The following is a 21,643-nucleotide window of genomic DNA, read 5'->3' on the forward strand; positions in this document are numbered from 1 at the left end:
TTTTGAAAGCATTATGCGTTGAATAACTTTAAAAAGGTGTTGAAATTTTATCTGATGCGCGCGCACATCTTCCTGCTTAATGCTCTTTTGCGAATGTGAAAAATGGTAAAATTGAATGTGTAAAAAGCAGTTAATCTAAAGCAATAATTTGTCGAAATGTTAAATTCTACTGCGGCAAGAGTGGCACATTTTTTAGATTGTTTTTGGTCACTTCTTTTTGTCCAATACAGAATGGCTGCTATTCGATTGTCGACTTGTTGGGCGTAAATGCTCTGGATATTTACATTCGGGTGCTATTAATCTGGGTTTCTTGCCGCCATTTTGCCCGACTTTGTCTGACCACCTCCATTTCTTGTTTCTGTTGCAAAAGAATAGAACAAATAGACCAGTGAGGATGTTGATGCCAATAATGACCAAGCATAAAAGTGTGCTTTGGTTTATATTTGTGTCAAATATTTCGGATCGAAGTCTTTCGGCTGAGTTGTCGGGTAGAGCACTGTCTGAGTTCTCGTTTTTATCCATCGCAGGTTTTGAACTTGGGTGGCTATGTGATGATTCAGTTGAGCAACAGAAGCTCGGTTGTTGTTTCGGTATCTAATAAAAGGCTCTCGAGGGCTAAATAAAAGGGGTAGAAGTTCAAACGTAAAATAATTGTTCAAAGTAAATTTGCGAATTGTTCTGCGGATTGATTGTTAAGAACTGTTGCAAGAATTTACGGTTTCTTAAAACTGAATTTGAAAGTGGCTTTGTAACTGATGTCAAAAAAATTGTATTGCAAATGTCAAGATCAAAATATTTGCACTTCAGTTGCGAAATATCATTTTGCACTTTATTTTTAAGTCATACAATTGGTGTACTTCTTGAGACTTTTATAACCGCGTAATTCATTGACTTAAAGAATGAAACGTAAGCAAATCGTATGTCCGATGTAATTTGGAGTTCAAAATCAAGAGTTGATAATAAAAAATTTTTGATAACTAATATCGCGGAGATTAAGTAGTCGTATAAGGTCCAATTGAGGAGAAGTGAAGCTTGTTTGGAAGATTTGTCAATGTTTAATGTTTGTCATCCATGATAGAGATCCGATTTAGTACTGTAAATCCGAACATAGTTGGTCCGTTTTGTTAACAAGTGTTTTCAATTCTAAAACAATTAATTTGAAAATTCCACAACTCCACTTGATATTTTTTTTATTCCCGCGACCTTTTTTGTTGCCCAGTGAAAGCGAGCGGACAAATAAATGAGGGATTGATTTTATGACTCCAAAGTTATCAGTTGTGAGCTTGTGTTGATATATGAATTGGGTGAACAAATTGCAGTAACCGGAGAGGTAGTGGGGAAACACGCTGGGCGAACAGAGGGCGCCTTTTTATTTAGCCTCCATCTAGTGTTGATACTACTAGGTCATTTGTACCCTGTATAAACATCATCAGCGTTGGGCGGGTTGTTATTGTAGTGTTTTTTTTTTTTTTTTGGGGGGGGGGTTGTGTGGGGATGTATAAGGGGTGGGGTATCCATAGGTTCAGTGAACCGAACGTTTCTGTAAATATCAAACAAACATTTTTGTTTCTCTTTTGGAACTTATCACAGGAAATGTTTATTTTTATTTGCGTTGCAATAAAGGTTAATGGGCCTATTTATGTATTTATATCTTTAAACTTTAATTTCTCGTGTTACATGCTAAAATTTCATGTAATTTAACTATGAATTGTTGTTTTTTGTTTTACATAAAACTGATGTTAACCTGCTGAATTTTTTGATGATTGGAATCCATATTTTATATATTGCTTTCACTTTTTCTGGGTTAAATGGGCGACCCCAACCTGTGCTATGCTAAATAAACAGGGGGAAATTTTGTTATTGAATCTGTAAATTGAAAAGCGCCCTTACGTGTGTTTGGAAACAGTGCCCGCTTATCTTGTTGTGCCTTTGAAGTCCCACTGGGCAATATGGAAATATCGAAATTGTTTTCTTGATTAACCATCAAAAGGAGAGGGAATGTGTTTTCCTTTCAGCAATTTGCACTTTTAGAGAATGAAAAATTTTCCGGCTTGTTGCAGACAATAAACCGCCCTGCCTTCATGTAAAACACAAAGCGAATAATTTGTTCACAGCAAAAGGTGAATAGATTTGCTAATTGCGAATACTGTTGATAAACGCCCTTAATTTTGCGAGTTGAAGTCAATTGTTAGATAGAAAATTCCGAATTTAGTTTTTCTAATTTAGTTTTTCGTAACGATCAGTTAATGTTGACTGATCGTGACGAAAAGCTGAAATTCGCTGAGCTGCAATTCGGCTAAGGAGGTTGTGTAGACAAGGGTGTGCATTCAAAAATTCGGGAGATTTGACAATATTTCAATTTACTGAAAAACTGCTGAAGTATTTGAGATGTGAAACACGTGGGTTCGGGAAGTATTTTTTTGAGACTCAGAAATGTAAAAGTTATATTTTTTTTGCGCAAATCTGCGCTTTCTGCAAACTCACAGATAGTTATTGAGGAACCTTCTCGGAGACATGGATAAAATATCCGTAGAGACCTTATTGGTGATATAAATGTTCCGTTTTTAATTGCTCTTGAACGAAGTCCATAGCAATTATTGTAAACGTGTGTATCTTTTTTATATAGCTGCGAGGCTGTAAGCTGAGCGAAGCTATATTGCGGTGCTCTTGGTTTTTACGACTCGAAGAGGAGTATTGGTTTTCTTGAGGTTTTTTTTTACAGGAAGCATATTTGTTCACGCGGCATTTTGACCTAAAAGCGAAACTGAGAAAAACTGTCTCGGTGAACAGATTTTCGCTAAGCGAGAGAAGTTTTTTTGATCATGCGCTTCGTTTAGTGAATGACTTTTTGACTTTGAAAAGTAGTTTTTGACTGAGTGGCACATATAGATAACCGTTTTTAGCCGTTTTTTGGACTAAATGGCCCAATTTTTTTTGCTTTTAATTTGGTTTCATATAGAAATAAAGTTTATTCGATCCTATATTGAAATGTCAACCTCTGAAATTGATACCACAGTGTTTTGCAGAGCCTGAAAATGCGTTTCAAATTGAAAATTGGCACATATTTCTTGATTTTTTAGTTAATTCTTGGCTTTTTTTCTATTAATTTCTTCGTTTTTGGATCTTTTAACCGTCTTTTTTTTTATCAAAAATCAGTTAATATGGCAACTTCTCTTTGATAATTCATATACTCAACGCCTCTTTCTACCTCGATGTAATTTTGTTTTATAAAATTTACATATGCTAATCCGATTTTGGTAGTTTTTTCCGATTTTCGTCAGTTTTTTTGTTTTTTTTTGGTTGTAATTGCTAGAAATAGTCTTTTTGTGCAACATGAGGGACTTTAATTTCCTTTCAATAAAAATTCAATCATTTTTTGGCGTTAGGTTTTTGAAAAACATTTAAAACTTTTTCATAAATGCTGGCTTAAAAGTGTTTCGACCATTTTTTTGCAAAATGTTTCAATTTTTCGTATTTTTGAGTTCTGCTTTTTCCTATTTTTTGTTCTCTTCAGGAGAATAAATCTTTGTATTGGATTATTAGTTATCTTTTATATGTCTTGAAAGCTGAACAATGAAATGTATTCGTTTTTCTTGAATTTTTTATTGATTTAAAAATCAAGAATGTGTTTTTATTACGGTGTTCCTTACATTGTGCCCATATTCTTCACATTCTAGTTATTATCTTTCTATCTTTGTCATGGCACCTACATTTATTTTCGGTATATTGATTTTTTCAGTTGTTAAAACTGAATGATTTTGGTCAGAAAATGCTTTTTAGATTTTCGTCATTTCTTTGGTTTGCATTTGATTGCATTCAACATAAGGCAGTGCTGAGAGTTTGATAGCAAGCCTTTTCCGCAATTTCCACATAAGACTATTTACTGCAACTTTGTTCCGGCGTTGGTATTAAATCAAAAGATTTTTGCCTTTGAATATTCTTCTGCTGCTTATGTCTTTTCTATGATCAATTTAATTTTTGAATTAGAATGAAATCATGTTGTTTAGCATTTGTACAACAAGGATCAAGTGTGTGTTGTTTTTTGTCTTAATTGCAGTGATTAGAAGTGTAATTATAGTTGTTTTCTGATTCTTAAATTTGAGCTTTTTTTTGAAAAGATTTTACTTAGTTTTATTGAAATTAGATTTTTATCTGCCGTTTGCTTTCGCGATCTTTTTCAGAATAAAATCATGAATTATTTGAGGGCAGTTGATAGCCTTGTCAGCTTTTTCAGTCTATCACTTTCTTGACCACTTTAAATATTTCGGTTTTTTAACGCTACCAAACGTTTTCAATGATATAAAATTTTGCTGCATTTTGTTTCTCTTGGTGACAGTGGTTTAAGTTTCACCAATTTTTAGAGCAGACCTGGAGAGGTAGTGAGTTAATGGTTTAATACAAATAGTTGTGGCTTCCGCTGCAATTACGGTTTTGTTAGTGAAGTTTTGATGCTTCGAGTCGCTTCCGGAATTCTTCCGGCTATGTTTTTTGTTTCGTCGTCTGACGCTCTTTTTTCGTTTTACATTTGTTCACACAGCAAAGCTGAAAAAGTCAAATTTTCTGAATGAATTCTTCCTCTCACTAACGGCATTTGTGCGCGTGACGTCATTTCTCACTCGCGTTTGCAAAAGTTTTTAGGTTATTTGCATGATTAGATTTTGATCATACGTGATTTACCTCACTCAATAAAATGACTTTTGCACTTTAAAACTTAAGTTTAGTTTGAATTTGTTCAAGGTCAAAGGAACTCATTTGTGCAGTAAAGGTCCCTAATAAGAGGCTTCTGCGGAATGAATTTTAACTGAATGTTTTAATTTATCGCTGGATGTTTTTACCTCGTTTTTTTTTGAGAGGCGTCCATTTTTTTTTCAATTTAGATCTGTATCTGTTTCTATCGCTATTATATGGCACGCCGGTCTATTCTTTCGCAGCTATTCCGGCAGTTTGCCGGCTATGTTATGCAAAATTTTTGCTTGACAATTTTGACGTTTCGAGTGACTTTTACGCCCTTGACTTTTTGTGTTTCGAGTGATCTAAAATTCTCAATCACAATTTCAAGCAGCTGAACTCAATTGGCGGCAATTTAATACCAAAAGTCAAATGAAAAGTGCGCTGAAACTGGTGTCTTTTTTTACTTTAAATCCTAATAGTGGTATATGTTAACCTCTAATGTGGTTATTTGAAGCCCACTATTGAACTTCTTAGTCCCATTTGGGCTCGCCCTCCCTCCCCCCGACTGAAGCATTCTGCAATTGATTAGAGCTCCCACTAGTCGTTCGAGAGCAATTCCTCCGACGTTTAGTCGGTTATGTTTCTTCATCTAGATTTTGTGTTTTGTTCATTTTATGTTGATGGCATAATTTGTCGTTGGGCTACTGCAGTATCCATTCATAAAATTACTTCCGAAATTTGGTCACCAATTTTGTCAGTATCAAACAAGTGTAAGTTTCCCTCCACGTAAGATATCTTGAATATTCAATATAGATATTTTGAAGCTAGCCACAAGAAGGCTATATTTTTCAAAGCAAAAATAAAGCAGAATGACAAGACGGTATCTGAAAACGTTTTTGCCTTAATGGCTCTCCAATGAAGTTCGAAGCAATTATTGTAAACGAGTTGGTAATGCTTCAGTCTATTTCGGTGGAGGTCGCTGGTTCGAACCCCCTTAGCACTCATAAAAATTTTTCTAGGCTATAAAACCCTATTAAATCGCCCGCCTGTCATTCTAAAGCAATTTTTTGGTCTATTTTTAATAGCTGCCCTCATATCAGCCGGCTGTTATAGTGGGACTATTTTTTTCTTCTTATTACAAAAAATTGTTTTACTTTACCTTAGTTTACAGCTTGTCCACGTTTTGCCTGAAATCTCTTTGACTTCTCTAGGCTAGTTTTACTCTTCTCGCATTCGGTTCAAAGTGCTTTTAAACAGCACTTGCTCACCAAAACAATTAGAATCAACATAGTCAGTGTCGAAAAACGAAATCAAAAATAGAAACAGGATAAACTCCTAAAGCCCGCTACGTGATTTTTTAGATGTTCTCTGCTTGAACTTTGTTGTTATAAGTCTTCGTTACTCGCTCTAATTCTTTTTGCTTTTTTCGGCAATGTGTCTCCTATCTTTTTTAATGGAATGTGTAAATGTTAAATCGCCGCCGTCAGCCTCTCAACGGCTATTATTTAGGCCCTCTCCTTTTTTTTTACCTTTCAAAGAATTTTGAATGTATTGGGGAACTGCCTTTTTTTAAAGATCTGTTCACAAATTTTCATGATTTTTTGAAGTCAAATTGGAGTAGTGAAACAGGAAGTGGAGCGAAAAAGCGATAGGTTTTGCGGCGTGAAATTTTTTCACTCTAATTTTAAAGTAGAGTGAGAAAACGGTGCTTGAACAAAAGTTTGCTTTCTCGCTAGTGATTTTTTGTTCACATGCGCCAATTTCACTTTGATTTTTACTGTTTTTTCTATTTTTTGGATTGCAATTTTTTTCCAGATGTTTTTCCCAATCCATTCATATTTCATTCTTGGCCTACTTTTTGCTTGAAACAAATTTTCAGTTCTCGCTAGTGGTTTTTTGTTCACATGCATCATTTTCACATTGATTTTGTTTTTTTTCTGATTTTTTAGAAATGGTTTTTCGAATTCAGTCATAGTCCGTTCTAGGCCTAGTTTTTTGTTTAGTCAATGAAAATTCTTTGAATTGTACGTCAGGACTTGTCCTGCTGTTTTTTTAGTTCTCTTTACCTTTTAATCACGTTTTTCGTTTTACATAAGTCACGACTTTCACGTTTGACTTCTGACTTACCTCACTCACTGATTTAACTGAATGGTTTTTTAATCCATCTACTCAGTGAATTTTGCCAGATAGTGAATACAGTCAAGGTCAAAAGAGCAAAATCAAAAGAGATGGGATAAACCGGTAAAGCCCGGTCATTAATTAGTCATTGAGAATTAGGTTATCAGTGTTTGCTAGCTGACATTGGTATTAAGTTTATTAGCTTTCAGTTTAGAAGCTGAATTAAGTATAGTTTTTGAATCCAACTGAAACCGCACTGCAAATTAGAACACACTTGACGCTGAAAAAAATTTGGTCAATTTCTCTTCTTTACTTTTTCTGTTTCAATCCCGATGTGCATCAAGCGCGCTAAGCGCGGCACTTTTTCGGCCATCTGCCGGCTATGTTTTAAATGTACGTTTATTTCGTTGTCTTAAAAATCTTATTCTGGAATTAAGGTCATAGTCGGATAAGTGCTAACATTTCATATTGAGATTTTTTACATTTTTCATCAACTTTTCATATCACTGGGATACTACTAGTTCAGCTATTTTTCGATATAGTTAAACGAGAATTTAATTCTAAGTTTTTCTAGCGATTTCTTCGTAAAGAATTGCAGTCGCATAAAAGAGTATGCAGTTCTCAGTTTGTTGTTCTTTTTTTTTGTCAATATAAAAGTTCATAGCGAAAGCGTTAATTCATGAAACATGCCATTGAAAGGAGTGAACCATGAAAAAGAAAAATCACTGTGTTTTAATAATATTGGTGGTGCTCTTCTTACCTGATGTGGCTGAGGAGGTGAAGTGTATCATTCAAAATGAGCCGTGTGATATTTTATGCCCCTGTACCATGTACCTCGTGACTACCCAAGTGTGTCTTTAACTAAGGTAATTGACTTCTTGATGTAATGGTAATTAAGCTGCATCAAGTAACCGACTATAATCTATATCGAACACAACCAGACAATATAAGATATAGCAGTTTTTCTTGCATTGTTTTCATCTTGGATGTTTGCATATTTTTTGTTTTTGGATGTTTTTTTCATATCGGATTTTTCGATTAAAGATTTTAGAGTTCTTTTTTACAATTTTTTTAGTTCAGTTAAGGTCTTTAAAATATTGCAGATTTACAAGCGCTTGATTAAATTGATCTTTCAACGTTATAGAGGCATTTTTTACATAATCAGAATGGTTTTGTTCAATATCGCAGGTAAACAATCTGGTTTGCTGGCTTGTGCTTTTTATTAATTTTATTTCGATTATTTTTTATTGATTTGCTCGCAATGAATGAGGAGTTTCATCCCTATGAAGCGCCTCTCTCTCTCAATAAAATTATATCTGACTAAATCTTACTCACCGTCTAAATTATTTTCTTAAACTGTTTATTCACTGTTTTCCATCCATTCTGTTGTAACATCGGAAAATTAATTTTATCTTTTTCTTTGACTGTAACAACTTCAGTATGAGACATGCCAGTGCTGAACAAATGGGGGAAAATTGACAGAGTTCAAATGTCGGCTTTGGGCTACATCGTCTAATTTGACCATTGAAAGGACATGACATTCAGTGCTTGAGGCATCGCGCGACATAATACCCAATACCAACAAAAAGGATAATCTAGCTTCCCATTTTAAAGGCAATGGAATTTATCTACTTGTTGAAAGAAATGTGAAATAACTGAGATAGAAATGTTTCCTAAGGGGGTTGGGGTGTTTGGATTAGCTCTTACAATGGGTAAATTTGATTACTTATGGCGCCGAAAAATTTCCCCGCATAATGTAGAAAATAGTTAGCATTAGTTTGAAAACAACCCTTAACACCTCCCAGTGAAAGGGCAGAAACCCTAAATACACTATTGAGTAATATGAACGAATTTATGTTGTTCATCTTTTGGTTGGTGAACATAGTATGTAAATGTAGCAAACTTTATCATATTATAACAAAGAAGATGAAATGAATTTGGTTGACATTTTTATGTCACTGGGAAAACTGATAGTGTCCAATTTTCCAATTTGTTCACGTTCAATTTTCCTTCAATTTCCACTCATTCTTTTTTCTTTGACTAAATTTTTAGGGTTTTCGATTATCGTACTTGAGCAAAAATGCATTATCAGTTTTAGAAGAGTGGTTTGACGTTAACTAAATATTTTGTTTATTTGACTTTGAGATTCAATTATATGAACTGAAAACAAACTGAGCAATCTACTGCGTGGAAAGACTGATAGTGAAGTGAATTTGATGGTTGTGAGGGTGATGGAAATGTTATGGATTTTCAAGACCTTTAATGATAATTACTTTGTGGGTAATAATCGAAGGCTCTCGGAATTATAACTAATGGGTTTTAACTAATGGATTTCAAATAGATTTATGACATGGGAGTCACTATGGCGCTGTAAATCTGCTTTTTTGTGCATAAGTTTACGGCGGAATGTTTTATTAAGCAAATTGAACCAAATTTTTAGTGCGACTTGGAGAATTTCATTTCAACATTAGGAGCTTGTTGATGAAGACTGACGTCATTTTTCTCAATATTTCATGTATTTTTGTACGAATACGATGGCTGTAAGTTAATCTAAATTCTCTTTGTGATAAATTCGTGAATTTATTTGAATATATTGCTTCAAAAAATCTCTAGATAAAACAAAATGTGTTCGACAGAATTTTTAGAATAACCAAGCTGAATTGGGAAAAGATTGTCACATGGATAACTAAAAATGGCATCAAATCATGCATTTCTGAACTCAATTGCTGACAAATCAAAAGAAGTCTCTTTTCGGACTTCATTTTTCGAGCACAGACAAGTATTCATTCGTTTTGGATTACACTGCTATCCTCTAAGGTTTCAGTTTCCTGGAAGTCTACGAAAAAGACTATTTTATGCTTCAAATCTATTTTTGGTTTACTTTCAATTTTATATTAGTTTAAAGATTTCATTGTTGTCGGCAACATAACAAAACAAGCAATCAAATTCGAGGCCCAGTTTAAAGATTTTGTGATGTCAAATTGAGATAAGTTGGCTTTCGGTCTTACAGTTTTTATGTTGCTGTTTTTTTCCTGTTTTGATATTCACTTCAGAAAAGCGGGTCAAATCAATTAGGCCTGGTAAATACCACTTGGATAGAGGAGATGGAACAAGGCTTTTCTATCGTGCCTCGTAGTACATTTCCGATCGCTTATACAGATTTTTTTTTGCGTTGGTCTTAATTTTTCTTGAGTTGATTATTGAGTAGTTTAAGAGCATTTAAGGAAAAAATGTCGGCGTTAGACTGTTTACAGTGCGATAAGATAAGTGAGAGATGACATACATAGAAGGGAGATTAAAAAACAGAACATTGCGCTATATGAGTTTTTTCTTAAGTCTGATAGTATGCGCGGACCATTAATTCTTTGGTGTAATGTCCTCTTTTCTGTTATTGCCTGCTCGCCTATTCGAATTCCCTCCCCCAGCTACAGTGTTTAGTATGTGGTTTATATTTCATACACGCACATATTTTTTTATGTACACAAAAAGAGGTATTTCCAGTAAAGCGGTACATCAGAATTTTGTTTTTAAAAATTTTTATTTGTGTTTTTTGCAGCAAAATTTTTCAGCAAACCGTTTTAAGCTTTAGGCCAAACTTTTTCAGCAAAATTTTCCATAACCGTTTTAAGTTTTATGCCGAAATTTTGAGAACATTTTCGAACATTGTTTCACTCGCTTGAGTGTTATGAGGCGACTTTCTCTCTTCAAAAACGAGACTAAGTGGTGAAGCACTGGGCCGTTAAGTCTCCAAGAAACTCTATTGGAGACTTAATCAGCTCTAAGTGTACGACTCAGTAGGGCTGGTGAAGAATGCTTTTGCAGCCAGATTTTCATCGTTTAAAAATCGACCTAGGACTGTAGGCCCTCTACCATCATTTTTACCCCACCCCGCTCTTTAGTTGTTCTCGCCGCTTCAGTTAGCTGAAACCGAAGTTAACTCACCACCTGTCTCTTGAGACCAATTCGTCTAACAGTAGTCTGTTATGTTTTTTTGCTAATGATGTAAGCGCCAATTGAATGTAAGTGCTTGCCGTTGAATGCTGAAGTCATTTTTCTCTCTAGTTCATGAATTTTTATACGAATACGATGATGGTTGTAACTTAATCTGAATTCTCCTCGGGATGAATTTTTTGCGTATCTTGTTTCAAAAATTTCGAAATGCATGATCCTAAAAATGTCATAGAATCATGCATTTCTAAGCTCAATTTTTTTTCTAAAATTAAAAAGTAGTTTTCAGGTTTAATTGTTCGAGAACAGCAACTGTCATCCATTTTAGAATTTGGTTTTATAAACAGTTTTGTTTGTTTTTTTAAAAAAACTTTCAATATTGTCGGCTACATAACAAAAAGAGCTATCAAATTTGAAACAATTTATGGTTTCATTATGTAAATTTGGTTTTTCCGACTCCACCTTTTCCGATTTCTTAAATTTTGGAACAATCTGGATGATTGTAAAAATTATGTTGGAGATTAAGATAATGGTGCTGTCCCATCCAATGTATCGTCACAGATTTTGATCCTATCGGGAATCTATGATAGGGCATTATAATAACGAGCTACCTCATCTGTCAAATAAACTTGACCATTTGGTCCACTATCGGTCCCTTATCCCTCTTTAATTCCACAAAACTTATTTTAATACCTGTAAAAATTGACTTGCATTGTGGGATATGACGACAAAGGTACAATTATACTAATTCGTAATTATAGTGTCTTTATCCTTTGTCGTGAAGTTCCACAAATTAGCGCAATAATGTTTAGCGCAGTAATAATAAGTTAGGGGCACTGGCTCGTTATTATTTTTTTTTTTTTGGTTTTTGCTTCATTAAGTCTTCCCAATGAGCAAGTCTAGATGAATCCTTTCTTTAGAAGTGGTGACAAAATTTTTTCTATACATTTCTGGCAAACAATTGAAAAAACATGGTGAGGTTTCCCTGTTCAATCGATTGGTAGAAAGATACCGCATTATTCTTTAGGATCGAAGCTTACCTTAACGATGGCTTCGGTTGCAACTCTTCTGAAACAAAGTTGCACGTAAAGTTGTAACGTTTCACCATATAATATAAAGGCAAATAATGAATGGTAGGGATTTAGTGGTATATTGTTTAACAAATCGAAGCCTTTCTTGTTCAGTTAGTTTGGTGAATAGAACTTCCACATAGCTCCACAAGCTGTTCTAAACTGGCCTTTAAGTTCAATGCGTTTACATGCAAATCAATGACTACTAGAATGGCCGAAGTTTATCTTTAATATTTGCCAGAGTTTGACTTCAATATTTGCAAAGTATTGTGTTATAATGCCACCAAACCAGTGTGTTTAATTTTGTGCAAACGCTTGTGAAGTGTTTCTGTATTATGCCGGTCGAATAAGTTTCTCAATTTGAGAATGGTGATTACAAATGGTGCATTCTAAATCTAAGATACGTGCTTATATCGACGAAATACAACTTGGTTCCAAAAATTAGAACCAAAATTTTGTAGGTGTGAAGCTAAACGTGCCTTGATTGATTGCATCGACTATTCACCATTATCCCCTCCATGTTATAAGTCAACAAATTATTTAAGGTGATAAAGAGGCTTTAAGTTCTAGCCCCATTAGTTGATGAATGTAGCTGTTTTTGAAATGAGCCCGATTGTGATAGAATAAAGTTGTTCATGATTTCTGGATGTTTTTTATTCCAGAATTTACCCACTGAAGTCGAACTAAAGCGTCTCTTTGAGATTTGCTGTAAAAACGCGTGAAGATATGTTGAATCTTTCAAGATGTTAACATGTGTTTCAAAAATATTTCAAATTCTGTTTACAGGGTCAAGATTTTTCAGGTTTTGTTATGTGGTATCAAGTTGGCTTTACAGTACGTACCTTGTGAACAAAGGCTGTGCAAACGTCTGGTCCCAAAACGGTGTTAAAAGTTTTACGGGCGTCCTTTTATTGTCTCTTTAGTGTCTTTTTTGTTACTAAGAAAAAGATCTGCGTCTGCGCAATGAAAATGTATTCGAGCAAATGTGGCAGAGAAAAAGTTATGTAAATAGACCGAGATGAGAAAAGTATTCAAATAATAGCAAAGCATGAATGAAATTTGTTGTTTTTTTGGTTATGTAACACTGCGCTGTATGTTTGAATTGTTGAAATGGAAAATAATATTACCTTCGTGTTTATGCATTTCTCCCTAGAGATCGAACTCGTGATATTTTAATCAAACTGTTGATTTACACTTTTAATTTAATGGTAAATATTTATGAATTGTGAAATTGGTTTTTAGCATTCTATCATGCAGTTGTTAGTAATTGCAGGTGTAGGTATCTCTCCCCCATTTGCACACAGACAACGAAGAAAACTCGATTTGATAGTTTGCTTAACTACGAGCATACAGTGTTCTGCGGTTACTACGGGAAAAAGATTACCCCCGCCCCCAATTCTTGGCTCCCTTATGAAAAGTTTCTGTATTTTCATAACTAATTCCCCGTGTATAATAGATCGGCAACCATATTTGCTATACTTTTCAAGAAAATGGTTATTGTAAACCCCTCTACAAAGCCTGTAATTCCAAGAACTGCAATAAGAACCATTTTTGTTTGAAATTTACATTACATGCAGTGTGTTTTTGCTATGCACTTATTAATTTCAAACCTCCGCTCTGTTATTTTTCTTAATGCCCATTAATATGTACTCGGGGAGGTAGCGGAAACATTCTCCATGCAATGAAGGTCACAAAGATCGATTTTGACTTTTTTTTATTGAATCTTAGGGTTTTGTTTGTTGTTTAAAAGTTTTTCCTCAGAATAAGTTAAGTAATTAAAACTGTTAATTCTACTATGAGAATCTGGTTCATATTTCTGCTCATATAGTACCACCGAAAGTACGATTGGATCTTTCCAACAATTTCCTCACCCCTTTCTGATACCTAGTAGAGAATCAGCCCCTTCCTCTTGTTAACTGTATGACAATATTATTTGGCCTACAGGTCACACGCCTTACTATCAGTCTAAGCATGATTGTGGACCGCTGCTAAAGGCCATGCCTCTAATGCGTTGTGGGATATAATTAGGAATCGCGGCTCGATTTCCGCAACGAAGACGCGACTTTCGCGCAGCGGGTCCACCGGCCAACCAGTGGGAAATTTGTTTTGTTTCATTGCTCTCGAATGAGAAGCAATTAATGTAAATGTGTGTGTCTTTTTATACTCTGTACAAGTGTGTGTCTTCTTATTAAATTCGCCTAAATGCCATAGGTTTTTGAAAAAATTTTTCTATTGCACTTATCAATCTCTGTGCATACAGGGAAAGTTATTACTCCTCTCTGATTGTTTCAGAAATTGCTCGTTTGAACTATTGCAGACCCCCTTTTTGAGTTTGTTTTTAAAGATGCGAACTATCTAATCTCAAAAGTTCTTGTAATTTCATTTGGTATCATTTACTTGATTGTTTTAGAAGTTCCTGATTAATAGCCGCCCTCATCTTCTCAGCCGGCTATTATAGCGATCCTTTTTTACAATTCAAAGAATTTGAATTGTATTGGGGCGCTGTCTTTTTTTTTAAGATCTGCTCACACATTTTCCTGATTTTTGAAGTCAAATTGGAGTAGTGATTTTGGTCACACCGAAACCTGAAGTGGAGCAAAAAAGCGAGTGGTTTTGCGGCGTGAAATTTCTTCGCTTAAATTTAAAGTAGAGTGAGAAAACGGTGTTTGAACAAAAATTAGCTTTCTCGCTAGTGGTTTTTCGTTCACATGCAGCAATTTCACTTTGATTTTTACTGTTTTTTCGATTTTTTGGATCGGATTTTTTTCCCAATCTATTCATAGTCCGTTTAAGGTCTAGTTTTCTGTTTAGTCAATGAAAATTCTTTGAATTGTGCGTCAGGACTTGTCCTGCTATGTTTTTTTACTTCGTCGAACTTTTTTTCGCTTTACCATTTTGCCGCTTGTTCAGCATTTTTCATGAAATCTTTCTTGACTTCTCTAGGCTAGTTTCTCTCTTCTCTCATTCTGCTAGAAATTAATTTGAACATCAGTTGCTCGGCAGAGCAATTCAAAATGAACAGAGTCAGAATAAAAAAATGAAGTCGGTAATAGAAACGGGATAAACCCATAAAGCCCAATTTTAGATGCCCGCTATTTGATCGTCGTTGCTATAAGTCTTAGTTACCATCTCTCATGCTTATTGGTATTGATAGTAGCCCCTGTAGCCTCTCTCTAAGAAACAGAAGTATATTCAACTACGAAATGCCATCAAAATAAATCGGACTTAAAAAATGTTTTTGTACAAAAATCTTTTTTTTTTCGATATCTATTTTTTCAATCCCAATTGGAATCAACGGCGGCTATTTTCCGGCAATCTGCCGGGTATGTTTGTCATGCTTATCTTTTGTAGTGGTGCTACATACAATAAAAAACTGTAACATTTTTTAGCTACATGATGCAATCCTATTTTGCTTTTGACTTAGTGTATGTCGAAATCGTGAATCAAGCATTCAGACTATTCCAGCTAGCAGGAAGTGTAAACCATCACTATAAAAAGCAGTGAATTTATTGTAGGAGCTCTTTTTTCGATATCTGTAATGATACACTGCTGTAGCTCGTAAGCTGAGAGCGGCGGGTAATTACTTATTAATTGCTCTTGAACGAAGTTCATAGCAATTATTGTAAACATGTGTCTTTTTTATGCAAAATTTTCGCTTGACAATTTTGATTTTTCGAGTGACTTTTACGCCCTCAACTTTTTGCGTTTCCCGTGATCTAAAATTCTCTCTCAATCACAATTTCAAGCAGCGGAACTCAATTGGCGGCAATTTAATACTATAAGTCAAATGAAAAGTCATTTTTAAAAGTCATTTTTAAGTCAAATTAAAAGTTAAACTGGCGTCATTTTTTACTTTATATCTTAATAGTCGTATATGTTTACCTCTGATGTGGTTATTTGAAGCGCACTATTGAAATTCTTAGTCCCATTTAGGTTCCCCCTCCCTCCCCCCGACTGAAGCAGGCTGCAATTGATTAGAGCTCCCACTAAAAACCAAATTTATACTTTTTTGCAATTCTTTTCAAGCTTTTGAAAATTTTTGACGTTTTTTGATCATTATCAGTCCTAGGTGTCAAAGGACCTCATCTAGGGTTTGATAATAGTTTACTGCATAGTTTATAGTGGTAATGGACTGGTTTCAACATTTTAACAATATACTTGGTTTAAATAGATATATTTTTACTCTAAAATTATCAAATTTATCTCTTTTGTAAATTTCAAATCGGTCATTTGGTTTGCGTCGATCCAATTTAACACATAATGAACAAAACTTCTCTGTTTTTAATTGCTCTCAAACGCAGTTTGTAGCAATTATATTAGTCCTGTCGGTCTTTTTATGCGGTTTTCAGCTTGACCGATTTTTCGTCTGATGCTTTTGACTTTTCGTCCTCAAAAACCGGAAAAACAGGTAGCGCCCAGCGGGCATTCAGTTCTCTTAGAGCTTTTCAGCTCTGTTTCAGCTTAAACTGTTTTGGAGACTTATACTTATGGTGTGAAGAGCGGTTCTTAGAGGTTGAAGACACCCCAGCTGGTGAACCCCCCGTTGCCCCCCCACCTCGCTGTTGCCCCCCACCCCAGTGTTGCCCCTCAATCTGCCCCCGGTGCACCCCCCCTCCGTTTCTAGATACCGACGAACAGCTGCTTGCTAAAAACCACATTTATACTTTTTTGAAATTTTTTTCAAGCTTTTTGAAAATTTTTGACATTTTGATTTTCATCAGTCCTATGTGTCAAAGAACCTCATCTAGGGTTTGGTAATAGGTTACTGCATTGTTTATAGTGGTAATGGAATTGTTTCAACATTTTAATATCACAAATTTCAGCAATTTTTCGACAAAACGTGCAATTTTTCCAAATTTTTTGACTTTTTTATCCTTATTCAGGTCTTTCCAAACCCGGTTGCCAGAAAACATCCTAAGGGGGGTAATTACTTATTAATTGCTCTTGAACGAAGTTCATAGCAATTATTGTAAACCTGTGTGTCTTTTTTATGCAAAATTTTCGCTTGACAATTTTGATTTTTCGAGTGACTTTTACTCCCTTGACTTTTTGCGTTTCGCGTGATCTAAAATTCTCTCTCAATCACAATCTCAAGCAGCTGAACTCAATTGTCGGCCATTTAATACTAAAACTCAAATAAGGTTTGATAAAGGTTTGAAAATAGGTTACTGAATAGTTTTCAGATTAAATAGCATGTCTTGCAAGATTTTAACATTACGAACTTAAGCTTATTTTTCATATTTTTAGCCATTTTTTCCAATTTTTTGACATTTATACTCATTATTCAGATTTTTTGAACCTGAAAGGTCAGAAAGCCTGTCAGGGTTTGATATTAAGTTATGGGAAAATTTTTGTTGGTCATGGATTAATTGTCATCTTTTCAATATCACAAATTATAGCAATTTTTTTTAATAAAACTTGTATTTTTTTAAGTTATTTGAAAAGGTTTCTCATTTCTTAAGTTTCCCTAGCCTCAAGGGCCTCGGAACTTCCTCTAGGGTTTGATAATATGTTACTGCATAGTTTAGAGATGTAATGGAATGTTCTTCAAGATTTTATTATCATAAATTTGATCAATTTTTAAAATATTTGCAATTTTTCATGTTTTTGTTTTTCCGGCTACAGAGGCTCTCGAACCTCCTACAAGGTTTGATAATAAGCTGCTGCATGTTTTCTAGAGTTAATGGGATGGTGATCAACATTTTTTGTGACTCCAGTGTTAATTTTTCGATAAAATTTAAACTTTTCAAATTTTTGGAAAATTTGTAAATTCCAAGTGTATGGATCTTTTTGAGCCTGTGAAACTATTTCTGGCTTGAAACAGGGATAGTCTCTTGAGACAATGAATTGTTTCTTAAGATTTTAATGTCTTGCGTAATAACATTATCTTCTTTGCGTAGTGTCATCTCTGATCCTCATTATCAATGAGTTTTTTATCATAACTGATCTAACCGGCACTTTTTAGGAAACCATTGTTAATTGCTCTCAAGAGCAATTGTAGCAAATTTAATAACCCTGTTTGTCTTTTATGCAATTTTTTGCTTGGCGGACTTTTCGTCTGACCCATTTGACTTTCGTTTTCAGAAACGGGATGTAGTGACCTGAGGTAACTAAACCGTGGCTAGCTGTTGACGAAGCCAACCGCTCGCCGGTCGTTTGAGAGCAATTTGCCCGACGTTAGTCGGTTATGTTTTAGAAAATTGGCGAGACTGTGTTTGCCAAATTCAGGATTTTAAATTTTCGCAAGAATGTTTTATATTTTGTTTGGGCTTTACGCAATTTGGATTGTAACCATTGTTTTTTAAACGATCTTTTCATCTGAATACTTTCTTTACTCATTTATTCTTTACTCATTTTTTGTGATATAAATCACCTTCATTCAGATTTCTAAGCACCCTTTCAAGTCGTTCACTGCGGTTCTGCATCCCGCACTAGACTATGGATGCAAGAGCATAAGAAGTTACAACTCGATTCGGCACAAAATTTAGGGTACATAAGTTTGTTGATATATCTAATTGTTAGTTTCTAGTTGTTTTAGGTTATGGGTGTTTCATGGGAGTACGACGAGAGCAACTTCCTCATCATGTCTATATTTGCACCATACTGGATTGTGAACAGACTGGAGAGAGATCTGTACATTAAGGTACCTTTCCATTCATTGAGATTGTTTCCACCTAGCCTTGACTATAGCCGAACTTGGAAGAAATGTTTCCGACATCGTTTTTGACTTTTGGATCGAATTTTACGTCCTTCTGATTTTTTGATATCTGCGTTATCTAAATTGATCTCCCGTACACAATTTCATTCAATTGACGGTGTCTAAAAGTCTATACTAAAAGTCAAATGAAAAGTTCGCCAAAATGGGTTTAATTTTCCCATTAGATCTTACAGTGGTCCATAACAACATTTAATAACGTCATTTAATGACGCCTCTAAGTGAACTTATACCCCAGGCAATATATCTCCCCCTCCCCTCTGTCTGTGCTGAAGTAATAACTTAAGATTCGTTGTCGGATCTGTGCGTGTCAACGTGCAGAAAAATTGGAGTGAATTTGATATCATAATCAGTATTTTTTGTGCAGCGTGCAGACGATGACAAAGTGACAACTCATCCGCGTGACTTTGGTGGGATCACAATCTTCACCCCCTCCAGCAAAGACAGTGTCGACAAAATCAAGCTATGTGTCAGAGTAGATAGCTCCCTATTCTCAGATCCGCTTAATGTTCAGGTGTGTCAATGATTTTTTAATTAATCGGTATCACGCTTTAGCTTTTGATTGGTTGATAAAAATAGAAAATGGAAAAATATTACACTCAGTAAAGTTGTATAATTTCAGTTCTTACCACTACCGCACCTCCGTTCAGTCGCTTGCATTAAGCATCCTTATTAACTTAGAAATTAACTTAGCAGAAATCAGAACGTTTTTACCTTGTACCCCGCACTTGGAAAAACTTAGCAAAATACTGAATGAAAACCATACTAGAAGGATAAATACTCCATAGTGGAACCTCCTTAAATAAGGGAGATGCCACAATCGTACAAGAAAATTGTATAAATCTGTCCATGAAGAAGCTGTTAAAGATTTGACCAGTGTACAGTTTCTTTATTAGGAACCGTGAACAGATACAGAACTACAGTAAAAGTGGCATCCAGAAAAAAAACGGGATATGATGAAAAAAATTGGTCAAGACTTTTTAATTTAACAAGAGCGTAAACAAGGCGTTTCAGTTTTTGTCACTAATATAAAATTTTGCATATTTATGGAGCTAGTACGCTGTACTGCGGTATTGAAGGAATAAGAAAGGAAATTTTTGCCATTTTCCGTTTTATTAGGTTTTACTACAACGTGGTTATTGTGTCCGCTAAACCTTGGTAACATTTTAGGCAGTGGGCAATGCAGAAGTGGCCACCTGTCCCAGGAGAAGTGGAGGAGATTTGCTGGTCGGAGTGACAAACACGCTCTCCAAAATGAAGCTGACCAAAATCATCGTCATCACTCCAAACTACATTCTTCTTAACAATACTAAGGTCTACTCTTAATTTAAAGCAACATTTTAAAGTTTCTGTTCAAATTTCAATTGCTTTGGAAATACTGAAACTTTGTTTGAATAAGAAGTCAAACTGGCGATCTTCACCTTTAGATGATTTGGAGAATTCTTTCTTTTGTACATTTTTTCCTTGTAAAGTTTTTCCTTTGTACAATTTAAATTGTATGAAATTTTACCCATTACTGAAGAACTATTCAAATATTTCTCAATTTTGTGGGCGCTCTGCAATGTATTTGCTTTGAATCTTTCAAACAGAGAGTCGACGAGTCAATATAATGTTTCATCATGAAGAACAAATCTGCAAAATATTACTTTGTTTTAGTACAACTTGGAGTATGCTCAGTATTTCCCAGGACAGCAAATTGAGGATCCAAAAGCATGGAAGCCTTTGTTAGAGTCAGCAGTTGTAGGCATCTGGCCAGAGACCCAGGACTCCAACTCGGACAACAAGAAGACGATGAGTCTCATGTTGAGATATGCGGGAGGGGAGGATTGTAGGAGCAAGCCGTTCTATATATGGAGAGCGGACGAGTTCCTCATCCGGATGCCGAAGGTTAGTGATGACGTAATACGCAATTCAGTTGGCCGTATAGAAACTATGACATTGAATATCGACAGCTGCTATAATGTAAACCAATCAAGTAATCAAGAAAATGCCAAAACTTATTTGTTTTAGGTTTGGCATACGTCTTACATACTAACACATCTTACATACTAACACGTCTTACATTTCACGCATTGTCTCAGGTCATTGTTAAAGGCATAAGCAGGATTTTTAATGTTATTTATATGATTTTTAAGTTTGGGATTATATGGAACTCACTCTGCAGTGCCGAAAAAGACTTCTCTGAATTTCAATTTTAGTTTATTGAGGATAATTTAGTCTGATTGAAACTAATGTGAGATTAGATTGTGCACAACGAAATAATAATAATAAATTGTTCATTATGTTATCAGGTGATGCTAAATAAGTTTATTTATGCAGTGCAAAAGTATATAATTTGAAGTTGAAGAGAAGAAACGAGCACACAATTAGATCATCAATTGATCCGTTTTCAGGTGCCTCACAATGTGTGGATTATCCAAGAATTGTTTGATAAGGAGCACAAAAAAATTGCTATAATATTTGAACGATGATCATGATTGGTTTCAACAACAGTTAGATAATTGAGTGCAGGGGGGGGGGGGTTAAAAATTGAGCGTACTTAATAGAAATATCTTGAAATCCTGGTTGTAGTAAACAACCTATATGTAGTTTTCTGAAACCATGTAAATAAAGAAGACTATGACGATAGATGCCATTGAGGTTTCCTGATTACAGAGTAGAATGCTTGAGAGTGCTGATGTAAGTATTTCCTTCAAAAATCACACCAAATTTGTATTAAATTAAACTCACGGTATGCATGCTAGAACTCTCATTCTAACTGTACATTTTTTCTGTACATGATTATTTTGGTGTGGCTCTTTTTACATGGATCTCATAGATGTCCATTTTCAATGTGTCTTTACCATTTTGGAGGTCAATGCCTTGATTCTTAAATTGTTCCTCATGTATGTCTTTTCCATGTATCAGTCAATACAGTGTATTGTCCTTGTTGTTAAGTTTTATGATTTTAAGTTTCTTTCTATTCAGTTATTGGATGTTGTTTTGAACAAGATATTTAAAACGGAAGTGGGTGCATTTCCTCTACGATTCAATTGTTTTGGAGCATTCAGAAATAATAATAATAATAATAATATTACAAAGTACTAGTGGTATGTTTATTTTAATCATTCATACTGCAAAT

At 34.8% G+C, this 21,643-nt stretch overlaps 1 protein-coding gene and 1 long non-coding RNA gene across 2 annotated transcripts in view; one reads left to right on the forward strand and one right to left on the reverse strand.

Annotated features, from left to right (window-relative positions):
• Positions 1–21,643, forward strand: part of LOC142350401 (intermembrane lipid transfer protein VPS13A-like) — a 229,852-nt gene that overhangs the window by 131,239 nt on the left and 76,970 nt on the right. Inside the window, exons 31-35 of the mRNA XM_075402248.1 lie at positions 18,346–18,450; positions 18,890–19,036; positions 19,693–19,836; positions 20,179–20,409; positions 21,178–21,201. Coding sequence (XP_075258363.1) covers positions 18,346–18,450; positions 18,890–19,036; positions 19,693–19,836; positions 20,179–20,409; positions 21,178–21,201 — 651 coding nt within the window. The remainder of the gene's footprint in view (positions 1–18,345; positions 18,451–18,889; positions 19,037–19,692; positions 19,837–20,178; positions 20,410–21,177; positions 21,202–21,643) is intronic.
• Positions 99–12,149, reverse strand: LOC142350885 (uncharacterized). Its single transcript, XR_012760924.1, has 2 exons — positions 11,778–12,149; positions 99–1,143 (listed from the first exon to the last, which is right to left on the reverse strand). It is a non-coding gene; the product is annotated as an uncharacterized LOC142350885 (long non-coding RNA).

This window comes from Convolutriloba macropyga, chromosome 12, assembly GCF_964194025.1.
Source record: "Convolutriloba macropyga chromosome 12, txConMacr16.3, whole genome shotgun sequence".
Classification (NCBI taxonomy): domain Eukaryota; kingdom Metazoa; phylum Xenacoelomorpha; order Acoela; family Convolutidae; genus Convolutriloba; species Convolutriloba macropyga.